This window comes from Pan troglodytes, chromosome 2, assembly GCF_028858775.2.
Source record: "Pan troglodytes isolate AG18354 chromosome 2, NHGRI_mPanTro3-v2.0_pri, whole genome shotgun sequence".
NCBI lineage: Eukaryota > Metazoa > Chordata > Mammalia > Primates > Hominidae > Pan > Pan troglodytes.
Window position 1 is genome coordinate 149,368,616 of NC_086015.1, and position 26,361 is coordinate 149,394,976.

Genomic DNA, 26,361 nt, shown 5'->3' on the forward strand with positions numbered 1-26,361 from the left:
TCCATTACTGTTTTATGAATACACTGTCTTTTAATTCTTCAAGTATAATAGAGTGGTTTTTTTAATCGTTTTCTTCAATTTCATGCCTGCGCTCTGTTTTCTTCAGTTCCTTTGTTTTGGCCACTATATTTATGTGAAAGCTTGCCTCATATGGTCCACTTATCCTTGACTTTCTAGTCAGAAAAGGTGTTTAAAAGATGACAGCTCTATGTGCAAAGGTGGGGTTTGTCAACTGGCATACATTTTGTAAGGTGATGAGAGAAGAGAACATCTAAACATTTTGTTTGGGGAAGGCTCCCAATGTCAGTATCTTTTGATGCTACCTTTTTTTTTTTTTTTTTTTTGAGTCAGAGTCTCTCTCTCTGTCACTCAGGCTGGAGTGCAGTGGCGTGATCTCAGCTCACTGCATCCTCTGCTTCCTGGGTTCAAGCAATCCTCCTGTCTCAGCCTCCTTAGTAGCTGGGACTACAAGCATGCACCACCTCACCCAGCTATTTTTTGTATTTTTAGTAGAAGGGGGTTACACCATGTTGGCCAGGCTGGTCTTGAACTCCTGACCTCAGGTGATCTGCCCACCTTGGCCTCCCAAAGTGCTGGGATTACAGGCATAAGCCACTGCGCCCGGCCTTGATGCAACTTCTCTATAGAAGAAAACTTCGATCTCCTGAATGTAGGGGAGGTATAGCCTTTAAGTTTGGCTGTTATATTCTAGTTCTTGAATAGGGTGAGCTAAAATAATCATGTGGGTCTTACTACTCAGAATGTAGAGATTCATTTAGCTGCCATAATTTTAGTGTCTTACTTTATGTTATATTCATCTTAGGTGAGTTCCTTAGTCAATTCCCTCTATTCTACATACTGCAGACAATAATTCCCCATTTCACTGAAGAGTTGGAGTCAAAGGAGGAATAGTTTTCTGTCTATGCCAGGAGAGACAGAAGATCTGAGGCACAGAGACTTCCTATAAAGACTTTATATTTGGCTTGTGGCCCTATCACATAACTTCACATTCCAACATACATACTAGCTCCAAATTATGAGTCTTTTTCTAACAAGAACTGCTTTGTTTCTTACTGAAATTTTCATCTGCAGGCATACAAATTTCAGCTTCTTGAAACTTGTATATAAAGTCTGAATGATCAACATATTAAACATATATTCTTTAAAAACTGTATCATCAAAATGAACTTAATCACTAAAGAGTGAGCTTGATGGTGTCAACATTCCATAACATATATTTATTTTACTGTATCTATATAATTACACCTCAATAAAATTTGAACTTGACCTGTGGGAATGAGGTGATCTGGAGGAAAATGTTTTAAGGGTTCTTTGTAGAAAGTCTGTGTTTGTTTCATCTGCTGATAAGGACATACTTGTGATTCCAACTAAACTACTCTGCTTTATTCATGCTTCTGTTTGAAGAAATAAAATGTGCTAAGTTAGGTGCTTTAAATCAATAGATGCAGCTCTCAGGGACTGGATGAAAATGTCTTTTATGAAACTATTTTGATGCTTTATTAAATAAAAAATGTATTGATTCATCTGTAGAACTTTGGGCACCGTGTACATCATGTGTACTGGGAATAGAGTGTGTTGGGAACAGAAGCATTTCCAGTCCTTTGGGAACCTGCAATCTATCATAGGGAATGATGATGAAAAAATAATTGAAAGTGTTGTAAATGTGATGAAAGGAAGAAGTACAAAGTGTGTGGATGTGGGCTGGTATGGAGGGTTAACATAGTCAGGGAAGGGTTTCATAAGAAAATGTTTAAATGAAGACTGAAATTGTAAGACTCACTAGATGAAGGAGGAGTTAGGGAGAGAGTATTCTAGGGATTTGAAAATCATAAAGCATGAAGACAAACACAAATTGCTCACCAGTAGTGAGCAAGGTGTGTGAGAGGAGGTGGAACTAAAGAGGCAGGGTGGAGTTGGAAGAACGTTTGGTGGAAGAGAGTTGGCTTTTATGGGAATGTCAATTGGAAGTTGTTGAAGAGTTTGAAATGCAAGGGAAACATAATCAGATTTGCTGTTGAAAAATATCTTTCCAACTGCCATGTAAAAAATGGATTGGAGGCGACTCTACCTTTTGGGTATGGTCCAAAGAGAGCTCAATTTCATCCTTTTTTTTTCCATAAAGTGAATAGAATTAAAATGACACCTGAGGTCAGGAGTTCGAGACCAGCCTGGCCAACATGGCAAAACCCTGTCTCTACTAAAAATACAAAAATTAGCTGGGCGTGATTGCAGGCACCTGTAATCCCAGCTACTTGGGAGGCTGAGACAGGAGAATCACTTGAATCCGGAAGGTGGAGGTTGCAGTGAGCCAAGATCATGCCACTTCATTCTAGCCTGGTCGACACAGCCATACTCTGTCTCAAAAAAACAAAACAAAAAAGAAATAATTAAGTATTATACACATAAAAACTAGAAAGATTTTAAATTGAACTATAGCCCTGTTAAGATTGCTTTTAATAAGATTTTGCATAAAGTAAAATTTAAAAGCTTGATTATGAAATAATTTAAATCCTTTCAAAAACTTCCATAAACAAACTGGAACCTCCAATTGTTCACGTAAAACATGAACAATACGTAAACATGTAAAACAATATGCCTAGCAAGCTTTCTAGACAGCACATGATTTGTAACTGCATTTGTATATTCTGAAACCTTTGTAGTATGTTTAAATTATTTTAAATATAAATTCAGTTTAGCATTAAGTCAAAAAAATTTAAACGAAAGGTAAAACTATCAAAGTAGTTCAAATTCAATATCAGTTTTAATAAAAACTCTCAAAACATATAATCTTTACAACCAAGACAAATTAGTTTTTCATTTTTCTAAACTCAATCCAGTGTTTTTCCTGTAATGATTTTAAGCACTAATGCAAGAGAGAAGGTCCACAAAACATCTGCTGTTTTATTTTGCATTAATTTGTTCTTTGCAGTAATTTGAGAAAATATATTCAAAAATTAAACAAAGTTCAGTTTTCAACGTAACTAAGAAACCAATTGTATTCAAATTATAAAATAAATCTGTGGATGATCTGCAGTACTAGAGTAACATAACTCTGAGAATCAAGTACTCATAGATACTAAGGTCACCATCAAGACAATCTAAATCAATATTGTTCCCTTCATATCAAATGTTGCTGAGGCTTTCATATGCCCACCTACAAAAGGAATTTTATTGACTTTTTTAGTGCATCATTTGAAGAAAGTTTGGTCTTGGTCTCATGACAGTGTGAAGAGGTAGCTGTGGAACGTGAGGCATAGGTTTTACATTTCCCTGAGTTGCCACAAGGATCTGCTAATACAATTTGGCATCATTCATAGTGCCAGTAATCACTGTGTGCATTTCAGAGATAAAACATTTAGCCTCTTTCAAAGGAATGTAGTAATTGTAAAAAGGAAGATGTTGTGTAAGGTCGCTATGCATGGAGATCTTCTGCTTCTCCAATGAGTTCTTATCAGAAAGTGCCTTCTCTTACCTCCTGGGCCCCTGACAGATAGCAGGCCCAGAGCTACACCAAGGCTTTCTACCAGCCTCACAGTGTGAACTCCCAGGAAAACATGTCTTATCAACCTGAATTATGAATTAATTTGATATAGCATTGTTTGATATTTTCATCGAATTGCTTGAGAGGGTTATGTCTTCTTTGGTTGAATCAAAAATAAATAAAGCCCAATATTTATTTTTAAAGTTACATCAATGCGATTCTGTTTTAGGAAACTTTGGAAGTTAGTTTGACAAATGATTTTTGATCAAGTATTAGTTTCCAACCTCACAAATGAAATAACTCTTGCTCTGTACTTGCAAGCCATATACTACATTAGAAATAGTCACATTGTTTTTACTCTGTAGTGGGCATAAAGAAGAATGTAACAACCTTTCCTAAAATAAAATTTTAAAAACTGTTTAATTTGCTGTTCAATTTAATGAGATGTACCTAAGATGCCTAACTCCAAGTTGTTATTATTATCTTTTTTATAAGATAACCTTTTTCTCAATTTTTTGCTCTTTGCAAGAGCTAAGTACAATCTGAATAAACAATATTAAATAACAACAGAAAACCATAATTCCATGAGACATTTCAGGAATGCAAGAATTCATTTTCGATCATTTGCCAACGTAAGGCTATCTGATCCTTGGAAGCTTTCTCTGTTAATTGAATGGCTTGTACAACTATCTACCTCTTTCCTCAGCATCCAACCCACAGTGTCATTCTTAAAATAATTCTTACCGTTTACTTTACAGAAAAAGCAGAGGCCATCAGTATAAAGATTTTGAACTAACTTCCCCTCCTACTTCTGTTGCTCCAACCATAGATGGACTTGCATTTATTGTCATTGCTGACTCTCCCGGGAAAGTCTCTCCAATTTTGCTCTGGATCCACTCACTTCCTCACACACTGTACCTTATCAATGGCCCTCTCTCCTACACACTCACCTCTCTCTCTTTACATTTAGAAGCACTTAAATACAATACAGACTCTATCATAATAAAAGTAATAGGTTCATTTCTTTGGCCCTACATATTCATCTACCAAATTTCTAGGCCAGAGATTCTCAAACATTTTGGTCTCAGAAATACTTTCCATCCCTAAAAATTACTAAAGGCCCCAAAGACCTTTTATTTGTAAGGGTTATATTCATTGATATTTACTGTATTCAAAGTTACTGTATTCAAAGTACTGTATTCAAAGTTAAAACAGATATTTAAATAATATTTATTCATTTTAAAATAACAATGTTAACTAGGTAACATCAATAACATATCAAAAATAACTATATTTTATAACAAAACATTTAGTTAAAAGAATGGCAAATTTCTTTAATACTTGGGTTAAGAGGACACAGCTATACTCATATCTTCTGCATTTAATTCCTCATGGGGTTTTTGAAGTACATGAAGAAATCTAGCCTCATACAAATATGTAGCAAAAAAAAAAAAAGACAAGATTATCTTAATAGCCTTTTCAGATAAGTGTGGATAGTCTTCTTTGATGACTTACCAAAATTTGAAAAATGGCAATTTCTGAAAGGTTGGTTGTGATATGAAATCTTTGTTTGGTATTCTATTAAAAATTAAAATCAATTCATGTATCTTGCTATTTGAATGGATCTTTTACCCATGTATGATTTTGTAACTTTGTGCATCAAATGTTTCCAATATATTGGCTCACTTAGTTATACAGAGCTTCCAAATATACATTGGAAAATTCCCCCACATACTCATGAGATAATGAAAGTGAAAAAAGGCAAATAACACTTTAATATTAGTATAAAAATAATGTTGATTGTTTCCAGACTGTAGGGCCTAGTGATTAAGAGAGCAGGATCTGGTGTCAGACTAATATGTACAACTATAAGCTCTGCCCACCTTAGGAAACATACATGCCTCCATTTATCATGGGTATAATAAAATATCTACATCATTAGAACTGTTGTTATGTTGAGATGACATAATACATGTAACATAATGGCACACAGTAAATGACCAAGAATGACAATTTTGCTTTGTTTTTTAAAATGTCCTTTTAGTTCTGATTTTCTCCTGTGCTTTCAATTTATATTCATGTTCTCTATACCTTTACTTTGTCCTCTCTTCTGGGATCTGACATTCAGGGTAAATGTGTCCTTAGGTCCTGACTGAAGAAAACGTTCAGGTTAGAATCTTCAGCTAAATCCAAATTGGACCAGAAGACAACTTCATTCATGCTTTTTAGGAAGTGAGACAATTTCTAGAACGTGGAAAGCAAAGCAAATTGAGTCATTTAATCCCAGGATCCAGAAGTTTCACAGGTGAAGGATATGACTTACTAAGGGAAGGATATGACTTATTAAGAGAAATCTCTAACTATGTATAGGGGCTCCTTGGACATATTTGTGATAGGAAGCAGAGTTTCTCTTTCAGGCTGCTTGAGTTAATGGAACATTTGGGAAGAGCATGATGTTAGCATGGGAGAATAGTTGCATTTAGCTCCTGGGCCATAGAAAGAAAATAGCTGACTTCAGTCCTTTGTAAGAAGTCTGGCTCAAGTTGGATTCAAATTTCCTGTTCTGGTTACAATTGCTGTGTAACAAATCACCCCAAAATCTGGCAGTGCCACTTACAACCACCATTTTATTAAGCTCACAGATTCTGGCCTCAGAAATTCAGAAAATGCACAGTAAAAACAGCTTCACCCTGCTTCTCCTTGTCTGTGGTGTCAGCCAGGAAGATTCAAAGGCTGAGAGAAAACTGAAAGAGCTGGAATCATCTGAAGGCTCATTCACTCACTATTGGGCTCAGTGCCTACGCACAGTCTCTCCAGGGAGCCTGAGCTAATTCACAGCAGACAGCTTCAAGGTAGTCAGACTTTATATGGTGGCTTAGACCTCCAAGAGTGAGGGTTCCAGAAACAAGCTCGAAACTGCACTTCCCCTCATGTCCCAGCTTCATAAGCCACACAGTGTCATTCCCACCACACTCACCTGGTTGAAACATTCACAATCACAAGACTACCCATATTCAAGGGGAGGGGACAAAGACCCCATCTCTTGCTAGGAGTAGTGTCAAATAATTTTTGGCCACGTTTTAAAACTACCTGAGTGCTAGACAAGGAAACTATTAAGTGGAGTTTAATGTGAAGAACAATTTAATCCTGTGAGCGTGGACCCAGGGACGGAGAACAAACAGAAGCAACAAAACATTTCTGAGCCCAGGAAGTCAGAGGTTAACTTGGATACTTCAGGACTTGGCTGGCTTGGGCTGGAGAAGCATCAGAGTTTCTTTGGTAGCAGAGCTGGATATGAAGAGACCGAAAGCGGAAGCTTGGCAAGGAAAATGGGAGAACAGAGAATAAAGAAAACAAAATCACTCAGAATCCAACTCCCCAGAAGTAACTGGTCTTTACATTCTGATGTGTTTCTTTTAGTGTTGTGTCTGCAATATATGTATATTTATGATTTATGTTGTGTGTATGTAAGCAAGAAAGAACATGCATGTGAAGCAACATTGCAATCATACCATATAAACAATTTTATGTCCCATCTTTCAACTCAAGATTTGGCTTACTTCTCATTGGCATCCCACCCTGAACAGATTTACATTTCAGTTCTGTTCACTTCTGCTAAATCAGCTAAGTTCGTCTTGAGAGAGTTCCTGTGTGCCTAAGTTTCTCTGTCCATTGCCAACAACTTGCCACTGAGTTTTTGTTGTTATTGGTGTTTTAAGTATTTACCAATTTGAAAAAGACTTTCCAACCAAGAAAGGAACAAAGTCATTAATTACTCCTGTCCATAAACCTAAGGGCCAAAGCCTCTAATATATTAAATAACAAAGTTTCTGCCTTATAAAGCAGACTCTGCCATCTTGCACCAATGCACCATTCCTGGTGCAGAAGCAACAGCAACAGCAAAGATTACAAACAAATAAACAAACACAAACCAAACTGCTACTGCAACCATTGCTCATTGCTTCCAGAAATATTGAGAAGAACCCAGGTTACATATTTGGCCACCTAAGGTCTTAGGTGGTTTTCTCCTTGTAACAAATGCCTAAAACAATATAATTGACTCCCATCCCCTCAACTGGTACCCTCATTTACCAGCAACCGGTTGTTATGAGATAGAAACAAGGCCAATTAACAGCTTCCAAGCTTCCTGTGTTGACTTCTGAGACACTCGCTCCATTCCTAACCTCCTAAGCCCCTGCTCTATTCCTAACACACTTGCTCCCCTCTAACCTCCTAACCCCTTCTGAAAGCAGGAACTGTAGAGCAATTTAGTGAGGAGAAAAGTTATTCCTAGATTTTTATCAGAGGACAAAACTTTAGCCAGGTGTTAAATGTCTCTTGCTAAAAGGCTTAGAAGAGCATAAGAAGAGAGAGTCAAGCTGAATATAGAACGTGTTGCATTTTTAAACAAAAATGCCTTTTTTTTTCTTTTGGCCAATGGATATTTCCAAATAACTAGTGTCTGCTTTAAAGTAACTATCATGACTGGGAACACAATAATTCTAATGATGCTGTTCTTATCCACAGCCTTTTAAATGTGTCATGTGAAGTTATCTTTATAGAGATGATCATATTATTTTGCTTATACTCAATGGCATTTATTCAACATTTATTTCGTCCCTACTTCTTGTTAGTTACTGTTATAGGCAGTGAGGATATAGGGTAAACATAACACACAGTATCTCTGCCTTTTCAGAACTTATAAACAAGCAAAAAATTATATTTCTTTTTTTCCATAAGTTATTGGGGTATAGGTGGCATTTGGTTACATGAGTAAATTCTTTATTGGTGATTTGTGAGATTTTGGTGCACCCATCACCCAAGCAGTGTACAGTGTACCATATTTGTAGTCTTTTATCCCTCGTCCCCCTCCCACTCTTCCCCCCAAGTCCCTAAAGTCCATCGTATCATTCTTATGCCTTTGTGTCCTTATAGCTTAGCTCCCACATATCAATGAGAATATATGATATTTGGCTTCCCACTCCTGAGTTACATCACTTAGAATAATAGTCTCCAATCTCACCCAGGTCACCACGAATGCTGTTAATTCATTCTTTTTATGGCTGTGTAGTATTCCATGGTATATACATACCATGGTTTCTTTATCCACTCGTTGACTGATGGGTATTTGGGTTGGTTCCACAATTTTGCAATTGTGAATTGTGCTGCTATAAACATACATGTGCAAGTATCTTTTTTGAATAATGACTTATTTTCTTCTGGGTAGATACCCAGTAGTGGGATTGCTGGATCAAACAAATCAGTAAGAAAGAAACAATCCCATCAAAAAGTTGGCTAAGGACATAAATAGACAATTCTGAAAATAAGATATACAAATGGTCAACAAACATATGAAAAAATGCTCAACATCACTAATGATCAGGGAAATGCAAATCAAACCACAATGTGATACCACCTTACTCTTGCAAGAATGGCCATAATCAAAAAATAAAAAACAGTAGATATTGGCGTGGAGACGGCGAACAGGGAACACGTTACTGCTGGTGGGAATGTAAACTAGCACAGCCACTGCGGAAAACAGTTTGGCAATTCCTTAAAGAACTAAAAGTAGAACAAGTAATATTTCTGATGGTGTTACCTGCTAAGAAGAGAGAATGACGTGAGGGACTGGATGGGTCTGGGCATGTCTTCCTGAGGTGGTGACATGAAGAAAAGGGGTAAGCTACCTTAAGACATAAGAATGATCTAGGACCCTTCTGGGAAACAAAGCTTTGTGAGTAAATGGAAAGCCACTGGTGGTTTTCAGAAGGGAGTAATTTAATTTGGTAAAGATGGGTTTAACACGTGAGTGAATATGGTGAGTGTTTCAACTGAAGCATAGAGTTTATGACACGAATTCAGTTTTGTAGTTTGCAGAATAGGGGGTCATTTCTAAAAGATGATTTCCAAAACTGTGTTAACAAAAGAGACCTTAGGAAATTATGCTCACCAGGCTCTCACCACAACTAAAGTCCTGACAAAGAATATTTTGTTACACACACACACGAGGGCAGATAGGTTTGCAAACAATTTAGTGTGTTTAAAACCCAAACAAATGAGTTATCTGTAGCTAGATAACTTGGCTATTCACATTGCTTTTCTTTTCTTTCTTGGAGGGTTAAATATGATGTTTGATTTTTTAAAAAATTCCTCATGAAAACTTTAATGGCATATAGAGTCTAGAGTTTGTCCAAATGATCACATTCAAACAGAGGGGCCCAAGGTAAGGCAGTCACCTGCACTCTAAAAACAGAAATGGGTCATGATTCACTAGGGGAAGTCTTGCTAACATGGACATACGGAAACATAGAATCCATACACATTTTTTTCACCATTTCGTTTACTTTACCACTCAGACTTTGGGTATCTTCCCGTAAGTTTGTCTGTGACTCAGTTTTAGTTTCAGATGACTTAATGCTTCCATCTAATCAAGGGAAGCGAACATGATTATTTAACATATCCATGATCCCCAGTTAGGATGCCAGGAGCCTCTAAGAGGGCTAATCTTGTGGCCTGGCATTTTTCATCTTTTCTTTCTACTTAAAAAAAAAAATCATTGCTTACATGTGGCCTTCTAACCAAACATTTCTTTTATCCCTTGAGGATATTTCTGGGTCCATTTGCCTTGATAGCTCATAAAAGCCTATCCAAGAGCCTAAGTTACCTTGTATAGAGCAAAACTAGACCAGTTCCTACTCTTCCTTCTTTGCTTTTACTTAGTAAAAATGCTAATGATTCCAAGGGCCAGCCTTATCCACATATATTATCTCATTTTAGTTCTCACAATCACACTGTTATCAAAACAATTCAGGCATTATGGCTTTAATTTACAGATGGAAAAGTGGAAGAGCACAGAGCTTCGTGTCCTGCCTAAGGTTATTAGTAAGGCTGGCTGCGATACTCAAGCCAACATCTGGGCCCCACAAAATTTAGTACAGTTTAATACATCACAATGTTTCTGTAGAACACATCTCAAACTTTATATATTATTTCCTACCCCAAGATGAGTATTAGACACTTATAACTTAAGTGTTTGATGTGCTCTTATTGTATATTTGTTATCTATCATCACAGTTTGTGTGGCTGATAGAGAATTCCAGAAAATGAAGTGTAACAGTTGTTAGAGATAATAGTCCTTCCTTCTCTCTCTAGACCATTATGGAAAGAGACTCTGTAGTTTATATTTGAAAATGGCACTGAAAACAGCAGTCAGGAGATAAATTTATTTTGTTTTATTATTATTATACTTTAAGTTTAAGGGTACATGTGCACAATGTGCAGGTTTGTTACATATGTATACATGTGCCATGTTGGTGTGCTGCACCCATTAACTCATCATTTAGCATTAGGCATATCCCCTAATGCTATCCCTCCCCCCTCCCCCGACCCCACAACAGTCCCTGGAGTGTGATGTTCCCCTTCCTGTGTCCATGTGTTCTCATTGTTCAATTCCCACCTATGACTGAGAACATGCGGTGTTTGGTTTTTTGTCCTTGCGATAGTTTGCTGAGAATGATGATTTCCAGTTTCATCCATGTCCCTACAAAGGACATGAACTCATCATTTTTTATGGCTGCATAGTATTCCATGGTGTATATGTGCCACATTTTCTTAATCCAGTCTATTGTTGTTGGACATTTGGGTTGGTTCCAAGTCTTTGCTACTGTGAATAGTGCCGCAATAAACATACGTGTGCATGTGTCTTTATAGCAGCATGATTTATAATCCTTTGGGTATATACCCAGTAATGGGATGGCTGGGTCAAATGGTATTTCTAGTTCTAGATCCCTGAGGAATCGCCACACTGACTTCCACAATGGTTGAACTAGTTTACAGTCCCACCAACAGTGTAAAAGTGTTTCTGTTTCTCCACATCCTCTCCAGCACCTGTTGTTTCCTGACTTTTTAATGATCGCCATTCTAACTGGTGTGAGATGGTATATCATTGTGGTTTTGATTTGCATTTCTCTGATGGCCAGTCATGATGAGCATTTTTTCCTGTGTCTTTTGGCTGCATAAATGTCTTCTTTTCAGAAGTGTCTGTTCATATCCTTCGCCCACTTTTTGATGGGGTTGTTTGTTTTTTTCTTGTAAATTTGTTTGAGTTCATTGCAGATTCTGGATATTAGCCCTTTGTCAGATGAGTAGGTTGCGAAAATTTTCTCCCATTTTGTAGGTTGCCTGTTCACTCTGATGGTGGTTTCTTTTGCTGTGCAGAAGCTCTTACCTAGGAATCCAACTTACAAGGGATGTGAAGGACCTCTTCAAGGAGAACTACAAACCACTGCTCAATGAAATAAAAGAGGATACAAACAAATGGAAGAACATTCCATGCTCATGGGTAGGAAGAATCAATATCATGAAAATGGCCATACTGCCCAAGGTAATTTGTAGATTCAATGCCATCCCCATCAAGCTACCAATGACTTTCTTCACAGAATTGGAAAAAACTACTTTAAAGTTCATATGGAACCAAAACAGAGCCCGCATCACCAAGTCAATCCTAAGCCAAAAGAACAAAGCCGGAGGCATCACGCTACCTGACTCCAAACTATACTACAAGGCTACAGTAACCAAAACAGCATGGTACTGGTACCAAAACAGAGATATAGATCAATGGAACAGAACACAGCCCTCAGAAATAATGCCACATATCTACGACCATCTGATCTTTGACAAACCTGACAAACACAAGAAATGGGGAAAGGATTCCCTATTTAATAAATGGTGCTGAGAAAACTGGCTAGCCATATGTAGAAAGCTGAAACTGGATCCCTTCCTTACTCCTTATACAAAAATTAATTCAAGATGGATTAAAGACTTACATGTTAGACCTAAAACCATAAAAACCCTAGAAGAAAACCTAGGCAATACCATTCAGGACATAGGCATGGGCAAGGACTTCATGTCTAAAACACCAAAAACAATGGCAACAAAAGCCAAAATTGACAAATGGGATCTAATTAAACTAAAGAGCTTCTGCATAAGAGATAAATTTACTTGAATTTCACTATCCTCTAAAGCTTACATTTCCACATCAATAAAAGTGGTATGATACATGGAAAAGGGTCACAGTAGTTCTGCAAACCTATACCAGCTAGCCTATATGTGCATTTTCTTGATTTGCAACCTTTCTGAGTGGTTCAGGAAAAAAATATTAGCAAAAACTGTAATAGGTTGAATTGATCAAAAGGAGGAAAGTGTGAGGGTAGTGATGGAAATAATAAAAGTGGAGTTTGGGAGTTGCCTACTTATTGAATTGAGTGAGGGCATACAGCAAAGAAACTAAGCCAGTTGTTATAAAGCTTAAGACTATTCAGGAAAGGAGATGAATGAAGACTTCTAGGAGGTATTACTGGGCATTAGCAAGGTGATTCCTCTTTGCTTTCTCCTCAGTGTTCAGTCTCCTTAACACTCCTTTACATACAGAGAAAATTTACATTGATCTTTAGTGATTTTTAGAGTACTGCTGTGTTTCGTTTGTAGGGTTGCCAGATTTGACACATAAAAATATTGGGAAATACAGGAAGTACCCACCCCAATTAAATTTGATCGCATTCAAGGACATTCAAATAAACAATGAATAATTTTTCTGTGTGTCTTAAATTCTGTGTGTCTTAAAAGTATGACATTCTTTTACTAAAAATTGATGTCTGAAATTCACATTTAATAGGACCTGTATTTTATCTAGCAACTTGGCTAAAAACACAGATAAAAGCAAGAGAGTTTATTTTATTGGCTTACATACAAATTGAGGGAAAGTTTCCTGGAGGCTTTCAGGCAGTAACAGCTGTTCCCAAACTTGTCTTGACATTAGAATCACCTGAAGAACTCCAGATGCCAGTGCAGTGGCTCTGGAATTCTGCCAGGGTGTGGGATTTTTTTCAAAGTATTCCAGGTGACTCATGTACAACAGTGAGGAGCTGGTGACTGATGTCCAGTGCTTCTTAACTTTCCCTACATGTAACAAACATCTGGGGAACTTTTAAGTATACCCATGCCCAGATCCCACCAAGAACAATTAAATCAATGTCTACAGGCAAGACCCTTGTATTGCTATTACTATAAAGTTTTCAGTAAATTTTAATGTTTCTTCATTAGAGAGCCCTAAATTGTAGCCTAAAAATGGCATCCCATGGCCTTTCCAGGTATAGAAATGTCATTTCTAGTTATAATAGATCTCAAAAAGTTTAATTTTTTAAATTATGAAATTAATATTTTTCTTATAAATTCAAGCAATGCGGAAAAATCTAAAATAAATATGAACTCCCAAAATCTACTTTCTAGAGGTATCTGCTATTAAAACCTTGATCTATTTTTAACTTTTTAATTATTTTTAATCATTTACCAAAATCTTTAATCATTTATTTACCAAAATATGGAGAATTATATGCTTATACTCTGAAAAGAATGTGTCATAGATAGAAAAATTGTAACAATCAATTAGGTTAAATTTATCAACCCTTAGATATATTTTTTAAAATGAACATCTGACTTAGGGCTTACATATTTTAAAAGCTTGTATGTTGGGAGATAAGTATTTTATTATTGGGTTTAGATGCAGATAAGAGGCCCCTCCAAAAAATTTTATTTAAACATTTTATTCCTTAAGTGAAAACAGTCTAGGAATCATATGGCAGCTCTGTGGTGACATTACTTTATCTAAGAAATCCTCAGCAACCCAAGTTTCTTCTATCTTGTTGTTCTACTATTCATGGTTCACATTCCCAAGATCAGCTCATGGTCCAAGAAAGGTGTTTTGCTGCCAGCCTTCACATTGACACTGGAGTCCACAAGAAGCAGGAAAGAATAAATAGCAGCAAAAGATACACACCACTTATCTTTTAAAGAAGTTGCCACACTTCACTTTTAATGGGCCAGAACTTTGCCATGTTTCCACACCTAGCTGAAAGGAAATACTGTGTTTATTCCAGGCTTCAATGTGAATCAATGAAATCAGAAGCTATAACATTAGGGAAGACTTCAACAGACAAGCACACCTCTCCCACAATCATTCCCCACTCCTGACATTCCCATGTGAGATAGTGACATTACAGAACACTCCTGACCATTCTCTGCCCTCTGAAAGAAAAAACTGAGCATGAGTAGTTCAATTCCTTCTTTTTGTCTCTCTTTGGGGAGGCAGCCTGTCTGAAGGGCACACATAGTCCTACCTACTCCATGGGGTAGTATTAGAGAGACAAGCCTCTACCAGGAACCCCTCTGTTTTTCCACCTCTGCCTGAGACAGGGAGGGTAACTGATTCTATATCATTCTGCAAACCTATTGTTGCCAGAATATATGGCATATCCTTATAACAGCCTTATCAGGATAAAAATGATTTCTGTTTTCCTCCGATACCTATTTCTCAATGGATTTCACTGACAAAGTAATCTCTCAAAATACCAGCAATATAAACATAGTTTCCTTTTGAAAGTTACAGAGCTATCATTGAAGTAAACGATATAATCTCTCCCTGATTTCTATGTCCAGGCAGGCCCTCTGATTGTAACTCAAACAGGTAGCATGACTACTCTGTAAACAGAAATGCATAAAGCCATATAGAATTAAGAGAGATACACAAACACAACAAACAGAAAAAAAATAGAAATGTTATAAATATTAGAAAAAACAGTAATATCTAAGTAATTCAAAGGAATAAAATGAACCCTGAACATGGCCAGGAAAAATCTTCATGGCTGTCATCTGATTTGCCAGACTTTTGAAAAAATATCCCCACATCCCCAGCCATATGGTCCATTCGATGTCATCTATCAGGCCAGTAGGCAGCCTGGGTCATATGTGGGCAGATTGTATTCCATGCCCATTAGCCATATTTTCCTTTTCCTATTCAAATAATGGCTTGATTCTGTCTATGCCCATCTGACATTCTCATTTTAACTAACAATTACATCCCTTCAAAGCAGGAAAATCTATCAATTAATAGTTTTTAACAAAAAATGTAAAAATACATATTTTAATAAAGAAATTGAACTCAGATGTGCATGGTGACTACGGAAGAAGATAAAGGTATATCAGTGTATGAGTGGAAGAATAAATAAAAAATACTCTATGTTACCTAGGACATACACATTTTAAATGTTTTGTTGTTGTTTTTATAACATAGTAATTTCATTTCTCTTTATAGTTAGAAAACCTCTGAAATTAATGATTTATTGAGGTAGACACCATGAGTATGTGCTTAAAAAAGATTTTGAACATTAGAATAATTTGAAACTGGGTTTTATTTTTTTCATGCTTAAAATCTCAATGTTATGAAAGATGTTGCTTTAAAATGTTTTAAATCTCTGCTAAATTTTTGCTGTGGCGGCACGGAAACTGGAATTAAAATGGCGATCTGTGTTTTTAGTTCTGGTTTGATTACTAGTTAATTCTCAATGTAATTTTAGACACATAATCTGGGCCTCTCCCACTTCCTTCATTTGTATATTAGAATGTAGAGCAGATGGTCCTTAATACTTCTTCTGATTTTAAAATCCACTGATACTATTCATTAAAATTTATAGATTGGTACTGATAAATTCTTGGATTAAAAAGAGCATAGTTTAACAAAAAAATCCATGAGCTGGTGCTGCCCCCTATTGTAGCTTGTTTTATTCAGCTTTCTGACACGGAGCCGGGAAAGGCAGCAAAGCCAGATAAATATTTTGTCACTCGCTTCTCCCTGGCACTCTCTACTTGTTTATTTCTGTAAAATCAAGAGGTTTTAAAATGGTTTGATTTCTAACTATGTTATCTTTTATCTGTTATAATGAAAAAAGTTAAAACTCATGTAAATTATGTTTAGTGATTGTTAACTAAGACAATTTGAGCAACATGTTTTCAAAACTGTTTAAGGAAAAGATTGCTCCTATAATTTCCTAAAATAAATTTGCCTAAGCCTGGGTCATAGAAGAGCTGACACAATTTTAAATAAATGTCTTTTACTTAACAGTAGTACTAGAAATATTAAACATTTTAAGAGAATCTGGAACTCAATAATACGATGATAGATAACTCATCTCAAAGAGAAAATATTTAGTTGTAAGTTAGGTATAACAAATAGTAATAAGTTGCAAGTTTCAATATTATATGATTATATTTATGTTAAAGAATTTTCCTCTGAATATTTCACGTAAAAATCATGTGCAGTTTAAAAAAATAGGTCACTCACATTGCTAGCAATGTTGCAAACTAGATAATCTTAAAACCCCTCTTTCCATAGAATATATAAAGTGTGGCTGAAATATAACCAAAGGGCATTTAGATGCAAAGTGTAGATTTTGGGAGAGTACAAGATTTTAGCAGAAGTTAAAAATAAAGAATAATTGGAAACATCTGACTATTAAGCTTAGTCTGGCATTTTCTTTGGCTTCTCAAATGGAAGGAGTCACCAATGTTTATTAGGAAGGGGCTTTGATTTTACCCACCACCATGAGGCTGGAAGTGAGGTCTTGGGTTTAGGCAAGGGTTGATATTAGAAGAGAGACCCCCAGTAAAGTGGAAAGTCTCAAAGGGACACACTCCAGTGTAAAAAGTGAAATAGAAAAATTGGCAAATAAAAATTAAGAGAAAGCTTGATTGTTTTGACCTCTGCTACAGGTAGGGAAAATTTGTTCCCTGAGAATTCATAAACCAGTATATGTCCACATCATTTAGGGGTTCATATTTGAAATACATACATGACTTGGGAAACACCAAACTGAAGAAATAATATAAAAAAATGGTCATCAGCTGGCAACACCACTGAGGCACCAATAGGAGCAAAGGTAAGCCTCTCTGGAGACAGCTACCCTCAGACAAGACTTCTGAGTCTCTTGCGTTTCCCGGTCATAGTCCTAAATTTTAAAACACATGAAGTAGCATGCCACCTTTCTCCTCTATTTCTGTTTCCCTGTATTTCTGGGTTAACAGACAAAGAAACCAAATATTACACAGAGATGAAAGAAAAACAGGGCATAAAAATTTGGAGTGTAGCCTCTGGATGTTTATACCGGTACTATGATGTTTTGGTTACTACAGCTTTGTAATATAATTTGAAGTCAGGTTATGTAATGCCTCCAGCTTTATTCTTTTTGCTTCTCAGTGCTTTGGGCAGTCAAATAATGGCTTTGTGGATATACAGCTAGCTGAGTGGCCTTGTGCAAGATACCTAAATCTTCATTTTCTATTTTGTAAAATGGGAATCATTATAGTAATCTAACTCATAGGGTTATGAGAATTAAATGGGTTAATATATGGAAAGTCTTTAGAACTAGAACAGTGTCTGGTTTGTAGCAAGCATTAAATAGAGCTGGCTGGTTTTATAGTCTTCATCATTTTCACTATTGTTATTATAGGTAGTTGCATCATCCCACCTATCTCATGATTAGGTTGCTTTTTCTCCATGTGCCCCAGATGAATGTCCAACATCTGGCCTAGAGTTAAATCTTTGGGTAAAGATAGCAATTATATATCCCCAAATTACATGATTTCACAACTGGCTTCTTTGCTGAGGAGCAGTACAAGTAAGAACGGCAAGAAATGTAATAGGCAACTATTAAGCTAGCTAATGGCAGTACATGTTTTCAGAATTTGCAATTTAAGTTTTTTGTTTAGATACTATGTGCAAAGGCATTACCATCTCCCCAGCTCTAGCACCTTCCCCACCCTCATTACACACACTAGTGAACACTCACCACGAACCTGCTCTGGGCAGCTGGGACACAGGATTAGGACGATTGGCCTCATCAGATTTCTGGTTGGAACCTTGAGACTGCGCAGCTCTAGAAATTCTTGCATTAACTAAGTTCCACCGCTAGGTGGAAGTAGCTCCTCTAGCTCTAGGAGATTTCGTGTATCTCACCTTTTATCCAACCCTTTGGTTTTCTTTCATTACAATTATAGCAGGGACTCCTTATAGCATTTCATCTTCTTGGTACTATCACCTCTTGATGAGGTTTGCTCTTCCTCTGAAAAATGAGATTGATGTTTACCTCATGATACAGTTGTGAGAATCCAGTAATACACATTTAAAAAAAAAACACTTTATTTTATGTAATAATTACTTAGCTTTGTGCTACAATTATTTATCTACTTACTTTATTCTCGCTGAGGGATAGACTGCATGTTCCTTTCTATCTTCTTGAACACCTAGCACCGTGTCATACACATATTTGAATTTTTTTCATTCATTCACCAATATTTATTGAGCATCTTAGATACACCAGACACTGCCCTGTACTCACGGTTTACCATAATAAGCAATCGATCCCTGCTTTGCTTGATGAAATTAGAAAGACTGACATTTTCAGTTACACCCACCATGCATTCAGCTTGCAGACATAGCTATAAAGTGCATCTTACTTACCTCCAGCAGGAACAGGAAGTTCTGCTGGGCATATGGCACAAACAGCCTGCCTTAACTGTCTCATTAAATGGGACAAAAATATATTATGCAGCACTTGAGATGGTGCTAATGACATGGCCTTTATTGAGTGTGCCAACATTCCACTGAGTATGTGTTCATTGTTGTCCTAAAAAAATGTGTGTTTTGTTTGTTTTAAAGTCTATCCTGTCCGGGCGCGGTGGCTCGTGCCTGTAATCCCAGCACTTTGGGAGGCCGAAGCGGGCACATCACCTGAGGTCAGGAGTTCGAGACCAGCCTGGCCAACATGGTGAAACCCTGTCTGTACTAAAAATACAAAAATTAGCCGGGCGTGGGGCGGGCCCCTGTAATACCAGCTACTCAGGAGGCTGAGGCAGGAGAATCGCTTGAACCCGGGAGGCGGAGGTTGCAGTGAGCTGAGATTGCACCATTGCACTCCAGCCTGGGGGACGAGAGCTAGATTTCATCTAAAAAAAAAAAAAAAGTTAAAAGTCTATCTTGCCCACTAGCCTGTGAGCCCCTGAGAGTATTAATTATATATTTTAACCTTTGTATTTCTCTCTGCCTTAAGAAATAGCTCAGTGTCTGAATTTAGTAAACGTTCAGTAAAGTATTGATGGAATGAAATAGTGGTAAGGATGACAAGAAGTTTTACTGACAACTATAGCAAATATTTCAAATATATATCCACTTACTATATTTTAATTCATTTAGCAGACACTGAGTAAATACCTAGCATGTGCTATTATTAACCATGCCAAGTATTATCACATAGTATATTATTCTGCCTCACTTGGACTACTTTGGAGTGTATCACTCTGCTTTTCTCTTTTTTGAGATTTACAATTTAAGAGGCCTAGAGGAAAATGGGAAATGCATTCTGTGAAGTTATGGAAAAAGATCCATTTTTAACATTAGCTATCACTAGCCAAACAGATGAGTTTGATATTAGTTTATTAAATCCAGACTTCTTATGGGTTTTCCAAGCTTGCTTCTTTCAATATAAATTAAATCTGACCTTGAACATTGGGGAAAAAAAAGACTGAAAAGCAGCCAGCCGCTCCAACAGGATCAATATACCATACTCTAGAATCACTCTGATTATTCTATACCTGAATTTGATTTAATATCTAGTTGGTCAGAAAAAATAAGTCTTGTAACCTGATTTTTGTATAATTTCTGGAAAAAATGGTCATTTAGAAAAAAATGTTTAAAATGCATTCTTCACCGATGGTTACAAATTCTAGCAATTTTCCTTCATGATATACTGACATTGAAATTATACTTGAAATTTAAATGTATCTTATGAGGATTAGAAATAAGCATTTACAAATAACTTGGTCATATAAGAAAACTAGTTACTACTAAGCAACACTACAGAAATGACTTTAATTATATATATATATATATATATATATATATATATATATATATATATTTTTGAGACGGAGTCTTGCTCTGTCGCCCAGGCTGGAGTGCAGTGGCGTGATCTTGGCTCACTGCAAGCTCCGCCTCCTGGGTTCACGCCATTCTCCTGCCTCAGCCTCCCGAGTAGCTGGGACTACAGGCGCCCGCCACCGCGCCCGGCTAATTTTTTTTGTATTTTTTTTAGTAGAGACGGGGTTTCACCGTGGTCTCGATCTCCTGACCTCGTGATCCGCCCGCCTCGGCCTCCCAAAGTGCTGGGATTACAGGCGTGAGCTACCGTGCCCGGCTGACTTTAATAATATTAAATTTATATTAGAAAGCAAGGGCCTTGAATAAACCTAATAATCAATAAAAATTACTTCTAAATCCCTGTGAAAAAAGTATTTGAAGATTCAAAGTCAAAAAATAAAAGTGTTTTACTATTAACCATTGTATATTTATTTAAAAGCCATAAAGAATACGAAAAAGCATGAATGCACAAATTCCAGAGAATTTGTTTTTTAATCAATCCGATCAATTTTACACAACAAAATATCATTAAGAAACATAGAAATCATGTGAATTGTATTATAACTATGACATATGACAATATTTTATAAAGAAAATTTTAACTCTAAGAGACACAAATATAATTTTTTTAAAAAGAAATTAAAAATATCACGTCTTATGCTAAATATATATAGATATATTTATTATGATGCAGCAGGTTTTGGAATACAGGGATTTAGGCAAGTTAAAAATAAAAAGTTTATATGCTTAAACTTTCTGAATATTGTTTGTCTGATTTCCTATTTAAATATCAGACATCATTATAGGAAATACATAGTCTACTTACAATTAAAATGGCACTTTCAAATAGAAGGCAATTAATATTTTAGAAAGCAGCAACTTTTACTTTTTTTAAAAAAAAAGCTAGTAGCAGCATGTAAAAATGAGCATTATGAGAAACTCAGAAAAACAAATTTACCCTGAAAAGATGAATATAATTAAAAAACAAAGCACCTTTCATTTCAAAAAGAACTGTAGGCTAAGACCCTCATCTCAGAATAACCCCATCGAAGAACACTCAGGCTTTCTTTATTTAATAAGCAGCAGCAGAAGAATACATCCCATTCTACATACTGACTGTGTTAAAAAAAATGCAGTCCATATGCAGGTAGAAAACTAAAGTGCAACAGAAGCAAGTTAATTAGAGTGTACTCACTTATACACTATGCTTTTAATTAGTCAACACAAAAATGTGTAATTGATAATTTATTATTGGTCCGACATATTATTTACTGGCATGCTGTAGACCATAGATAAATAGAATGTTTGCTGTGTTTTATTATTATTACTCTGTGTAGATACATATTTATCTATCACGTCAATAAAAAGAAGCAAAGCAGTATTAAGCAGCGGTGGAATTTGTCGCTTTCACTTTTTATAAAGTGCTACATAAAATGTCATATTTCCAAATTTAAAAACATAACTCCAGTTCTTACCATGAGAACAGCATGGTGATCACGAAGGATCTTCTTGAAAAAAACAAAAACAAAAACAAAAAACAATGATCTCTTCTGGGTATCACATCAAATGAAATACAAAGGTGTACTAGGCAATCTTAGAGATTTGGCAACTTATTTTATATATAAGGCATCTGTGACCAAGAGACGTTACGAATTAAATGTACAAATGTATTATGTATAAATGTATTAAATGCAAGCTTCATATAATGACACCAATGTCTCTAAGTTGCTCAGAGATCTTCATTGGCTGTGGCCCTGGCCAGCTCCTTTCCTGATAGTCTGATTCTGCCTTCATATATAGGCAGCTCCTGATCATCCATGCCAGTGAATGAGAAAACAAGCATGGAATATATAAACTTTAACATTAAAAAATGTTTTATTTTGTAATAAAATCAAATTTCCCATTGAAACCTTCAAAAACTTTGCAGAATGAGGTTTTGATATATGTGTACAAGTAGTACCTTCTTAGTACAAGAAAACATCATTATTTCTGTCTGCCTGCCTTTTTGTTTTTAAAAATGAAGACTATCATTGAAACAAGTTTGTCTTCAGTATGAGGACATGTTGACGGAGAGGAAAGGTAGGAAAGGGTTAGGGATAGAAGCCAGGTTTTTTTATCCCAACAAAGTCTGCTCTAAAAAGCCTTATTATTTCACTACCTATTCACTCATATTGAGAACTCTGGATTCATTTTCCCTTATCTCATGTTTATAGTGTTTTAAGCTTACTTTGTATATGTTTACTGGGTTAATGAGTCACAGCTTTTTAGGATGAACTCCTATTCTACTAGAGAGATACTCAATTGAAACACACTTTTAGACTGTGTTCTTGCAAGCCCACTCTCAGCTGTCAAAGTTAACACCCAATAAAAATACTCTACAAAGCAAAGAAATACACTTGCAAATAACTGAGTGCTGACTGTAAGCCCAATCCAACTTTTCCATTTTTCAAAATTAACCATAGTTGATGGCTTGCTGTGTCTCTCTATCTTGAACGTTGTGGTGGAGATCTTTCAAAATACATGAAGTCCTGAAATTGGAAAAAGAATTATATGTAGATATATAGATAATTAGGTATAATGCATGCAGTATTATCCTTTGTAATTTATTAGGGGATTCCCCCATTCCAGTTAAAATACATAAATTTAGGGAAATATTTATGAAGAGCACCTACTGTGAAGAGCAGCAGTTACAAATTTGGAACTGTTAGTTTTCCATTTGAAGTGCCAATTAACTGAATCTCATCATTAAAAAGAGGAAAAACTTCATAATCTCAGGATTGGACAACCCCAAAGAGTACAGTGACAGGCAGAAAGGAAGGAGGAATGGGATATCTACTTTAGAGTTATTTCACTAAGAAATCATAGGCTAGGCATTTTTAAGTAGTGACAATGACAAATAACATGCAATGATGATAATTATACCCAATGGATACCTAATGTTATCTAAGTACTCCCCTGGTCATTTTACCATGATAGCTAACATTCATAACCCTGAAAATTATAAGTATTTTAATCTCCATTTTACAGATGAGGAAACTGAGGCTTTCAAGTGTAAACACTTTCTAAACCATGTAACTAGTAAGTGGCACAGAGATAAGTTGGATTGGTTTCAAGGCTTATTCTTTATACTACACTATACTGCTTCTCCATCAGAAAGAACAACTCTCTCAGGATAACTCAAAAATAGAAGGCTTACAATGAGGAAGCAAGCTCCAAAAATCATGGCTTTCATCTTCACATCCAGGTCTAGTGGGAAGTGAATGTCAAAATGGTCAGCATCTGCCATTGCTGATAACAAACCATTCCACTTCCGGATAATACTGCCGATGTTGGATACACCATCAAGGGATTTGACCTGGAATGACAAGAATGTGCCTTTATGATGATTGAAACGCATTGAAGCACGTTTTAATGTTCTGCTTATGTTCAGATAACATAAATACAATGCAGAAAAAGACTATGTAATTATATAATTTGAAATGAGAAAATAATGGCCAAAAAGGGTTAACTGCCTTGCAACTGGTTAATAACTGAGCTAGGGTATTCTTAAAAGTCTCAGACTGCTGCTCTTTCTTCATCTTCAAATGAGTTATTAAGGGACCTTTTAAGAAGAGGTATGATTTGAACTGATTATGAAATTCTTCTCAACATAGTAAAGGGTGGGAATTGAGAGAGAGTCACTTCCAATCTAGGGAAACCTATGAGCAAAAACCGGGAAACAAGTACTGTGCACTTCACATCACTTAAGTTTTTGTGAGCGAAATTCACCTTGTCTTCTTAATATACGGCCAGATACCAACGAGCTTCAGTTCCTAAAAGGGGAAACCTGGCACTTGTCACAGGGAAAATATCCAAATACTAACTTCTAATGTCACTTGGCAATGGGAATGATCACACACACCCTGCCCTAGCAATCTGGCTTATCTACATTGCTCTTTTAATAAATAAGCAATGCTTAACGACACAGTAATAGAAAATAAGAACTAAGGAAAGTTTCTTGAGTATCATAGGAAACATATGAGCAAGCAGTTTTGAAGATGATGAATCTTGCCTAATTGCAAGGCATTCAAAAAATATTCTTTAAGAAGCCTAGGAAATATTTCTAGGAATTTCCTGTGTCAGACTCGTAGGGTAATGAACCAGCATTTTGTAGCCAGTGAGATAAAGGCAAAACAAAATAATTTTTCTTTTTATTGAAAAAAATGTTAAAACTATTATAAGTTTTATCCATATTGTTAGTGTTATCTGATTTCTTGAGGATGCTGACAGACTTGTATCCTGCAAATAAGTATTTCCACAGCCTAAGGAGTACTTGGTATGTTCTGTGACATGTTGGGCACTTGCATTACTTAGAGCCTATATTCCCAGCCTAGAAATCTAGGGAAAAAAATGGTTAATTACATATAGCCAACAATAGAATAGATGAATTAGGTCAAGCTATTTACTCTCAGAATATTTAATGTATTAAATGATTTCTTTTTATTTTTATCAAGCACTGAAGTCATAAAAAAAGCTTTCATTTTGGAAAACCTCAATCTACTCACAATAACTTTAAAATCTTTTGATGTCAACTGGTTAATTAACTCTTTCCTAACACTATGTTATTCATTCACATTAAAAAAAATGTCTACAACCAGATCTTTCCATGGTCTGTTAATATGAGTAGGAAAAATATCAGAAACACTATTTTTACATAGTTTCACCTCAAAAACAGAATCTGAACCACAGCCATAGGTTGAGCATGGCCCACGAACTCTCATCACATTTTCCTTCTTCTCATTTTGGATGCTGTACACCGCCCTGCACAGGTTCCAATGTTCCGCAACAAAGCCAATGGTGACACCAGGAGGACACTGCACCTCCAGCTGCAAACAAAACAGTGACAGAAGTTAGGATGCTACATGCATACACATACACTTACACATACGCACATACACAACCTAGATGTGTCCTCACTCATTCAAAGACTAGGGAAATTATTGTTGGGAGTGACAGCCTTCCATCTCACCCAGGCCATTCTTCAGGTTGTATTTCAGTGAAAAGCTTTAACGGATGAGGTCATGTTTGCCTCTGGGATAGACAGCAGGCTTAATTAGGGCTTGTTACGTAATGGCCAGTTGTCCAAGTTCAGTGTTGGCAAGCTGCATAAACAGCTGATATTTATAACTCTGAAAAATATAAGTATTTTAATCTCCATTTTACAGATGAGGAAACTGAGGCTTGCAAGTGTTAAACACTTTCTAAAACGTGGAACTAGGAAGTGGCACAGAGATAAGTTGGCTTGGTTTCAAGGCTTATTGTTGATACTACACTACACTGCTTCTCCATCAGAAAGAACAATTTTCTCAGGATAAGTCAAAAATAAAAGGCTTACAATGAGGAAGCAATGGGCTTCTCCAAGTCAACCTCAGAACTTGGAGATGAGGGGAACCTACACACTTATGCTGCTTGCTGTGCTGTAAAACGGTCCTGTCTCCTTCCTAGGAGTCTCATTTCTTCTGACTCAGTCTATTAAACAGTTAAGCTGACTTTTTAGATTTGAAATTGGGTAAAATCAAATCTCAGACATGAAAATTATAACAGAAAACAAAAGAGAAAAGAGGCATTTTGAAAATTATATATTGTGAAAACAACAAAATGTGTACATGGGTTTATAAAGCCATTTTTTAAAAGTTTTAAAATATTGTCCACTACCCTGTTTTTAGCTATTTATCTTCAACAATATTATTTTGTGAATAATTAAGATCTTCCTGTTTAATAATAATGAGTCATAAAGATTAAATTATTTGGTAAAAGCCCAAAGTGAAAATTTTATTGACTATTTCTCTGGTGTTACATGTACTTTCATAAGAATTTGGGGAAAGGATTACCCAGGACATGGAACAGGACTGCACAGTTTCATACATTATTAAATTAAGGTATTATTGTTCATATGTATAAATTCACACCTATATACAAATATATAAATTTGAGAGTATCATAGAGCTATCTCATATAAGTTTAAACCTATGAGATAAAAATAAAAATGTACAAAAATAAATTCCTTAAAAATTCA

At 36.0% G+C, this 26,361-nt stretch overlaps 1 protein-coding gene across 10 annotated transcripts in view; it reads right to left on the bottom strand.

Moving 5' to 3' along the window:
• Positions 1-322: 322 nt before the first annotated feature.
• PLSCR4 (phospholipid scramblase 4) overlaps positions 323-26,361 on the bottom strand; it is a 76,683-nt gene continuing 50,644 nt past the window's right edge. For 5 of the 10 annotated variants that reach the window (XM_003310107.6, XM_003310110.6, XM_054681145.2 and 2 more), the window contains 3 exons: positions 25,010-25,171; positions 23,503-23,661; positions 20,307-22,834 (listed from right to left, as the gene is read on the bottom strand). In XM_003310107.6, coding sequence (XP_003310155.1) covers positions 22,790-22,834; positions 23,503-23,661; positions 25,010-25,171 — 366 coding nt within the window. In that variant the 3' untranslated portion in view covers positions 20,307-22,789. Of the gene's footprint in view, positions 2,376-4,708; positions 18,454-20,306; positions 22,835-23,502; positions 23,662-25,009; positions 25,172-26,361 lie in introns of those variants that run through there. The other 5 variants (XR_010155824.1, XR_010155823.1, XR_010155822.1 and 2 more) reach the window with 3 other exon arrangements.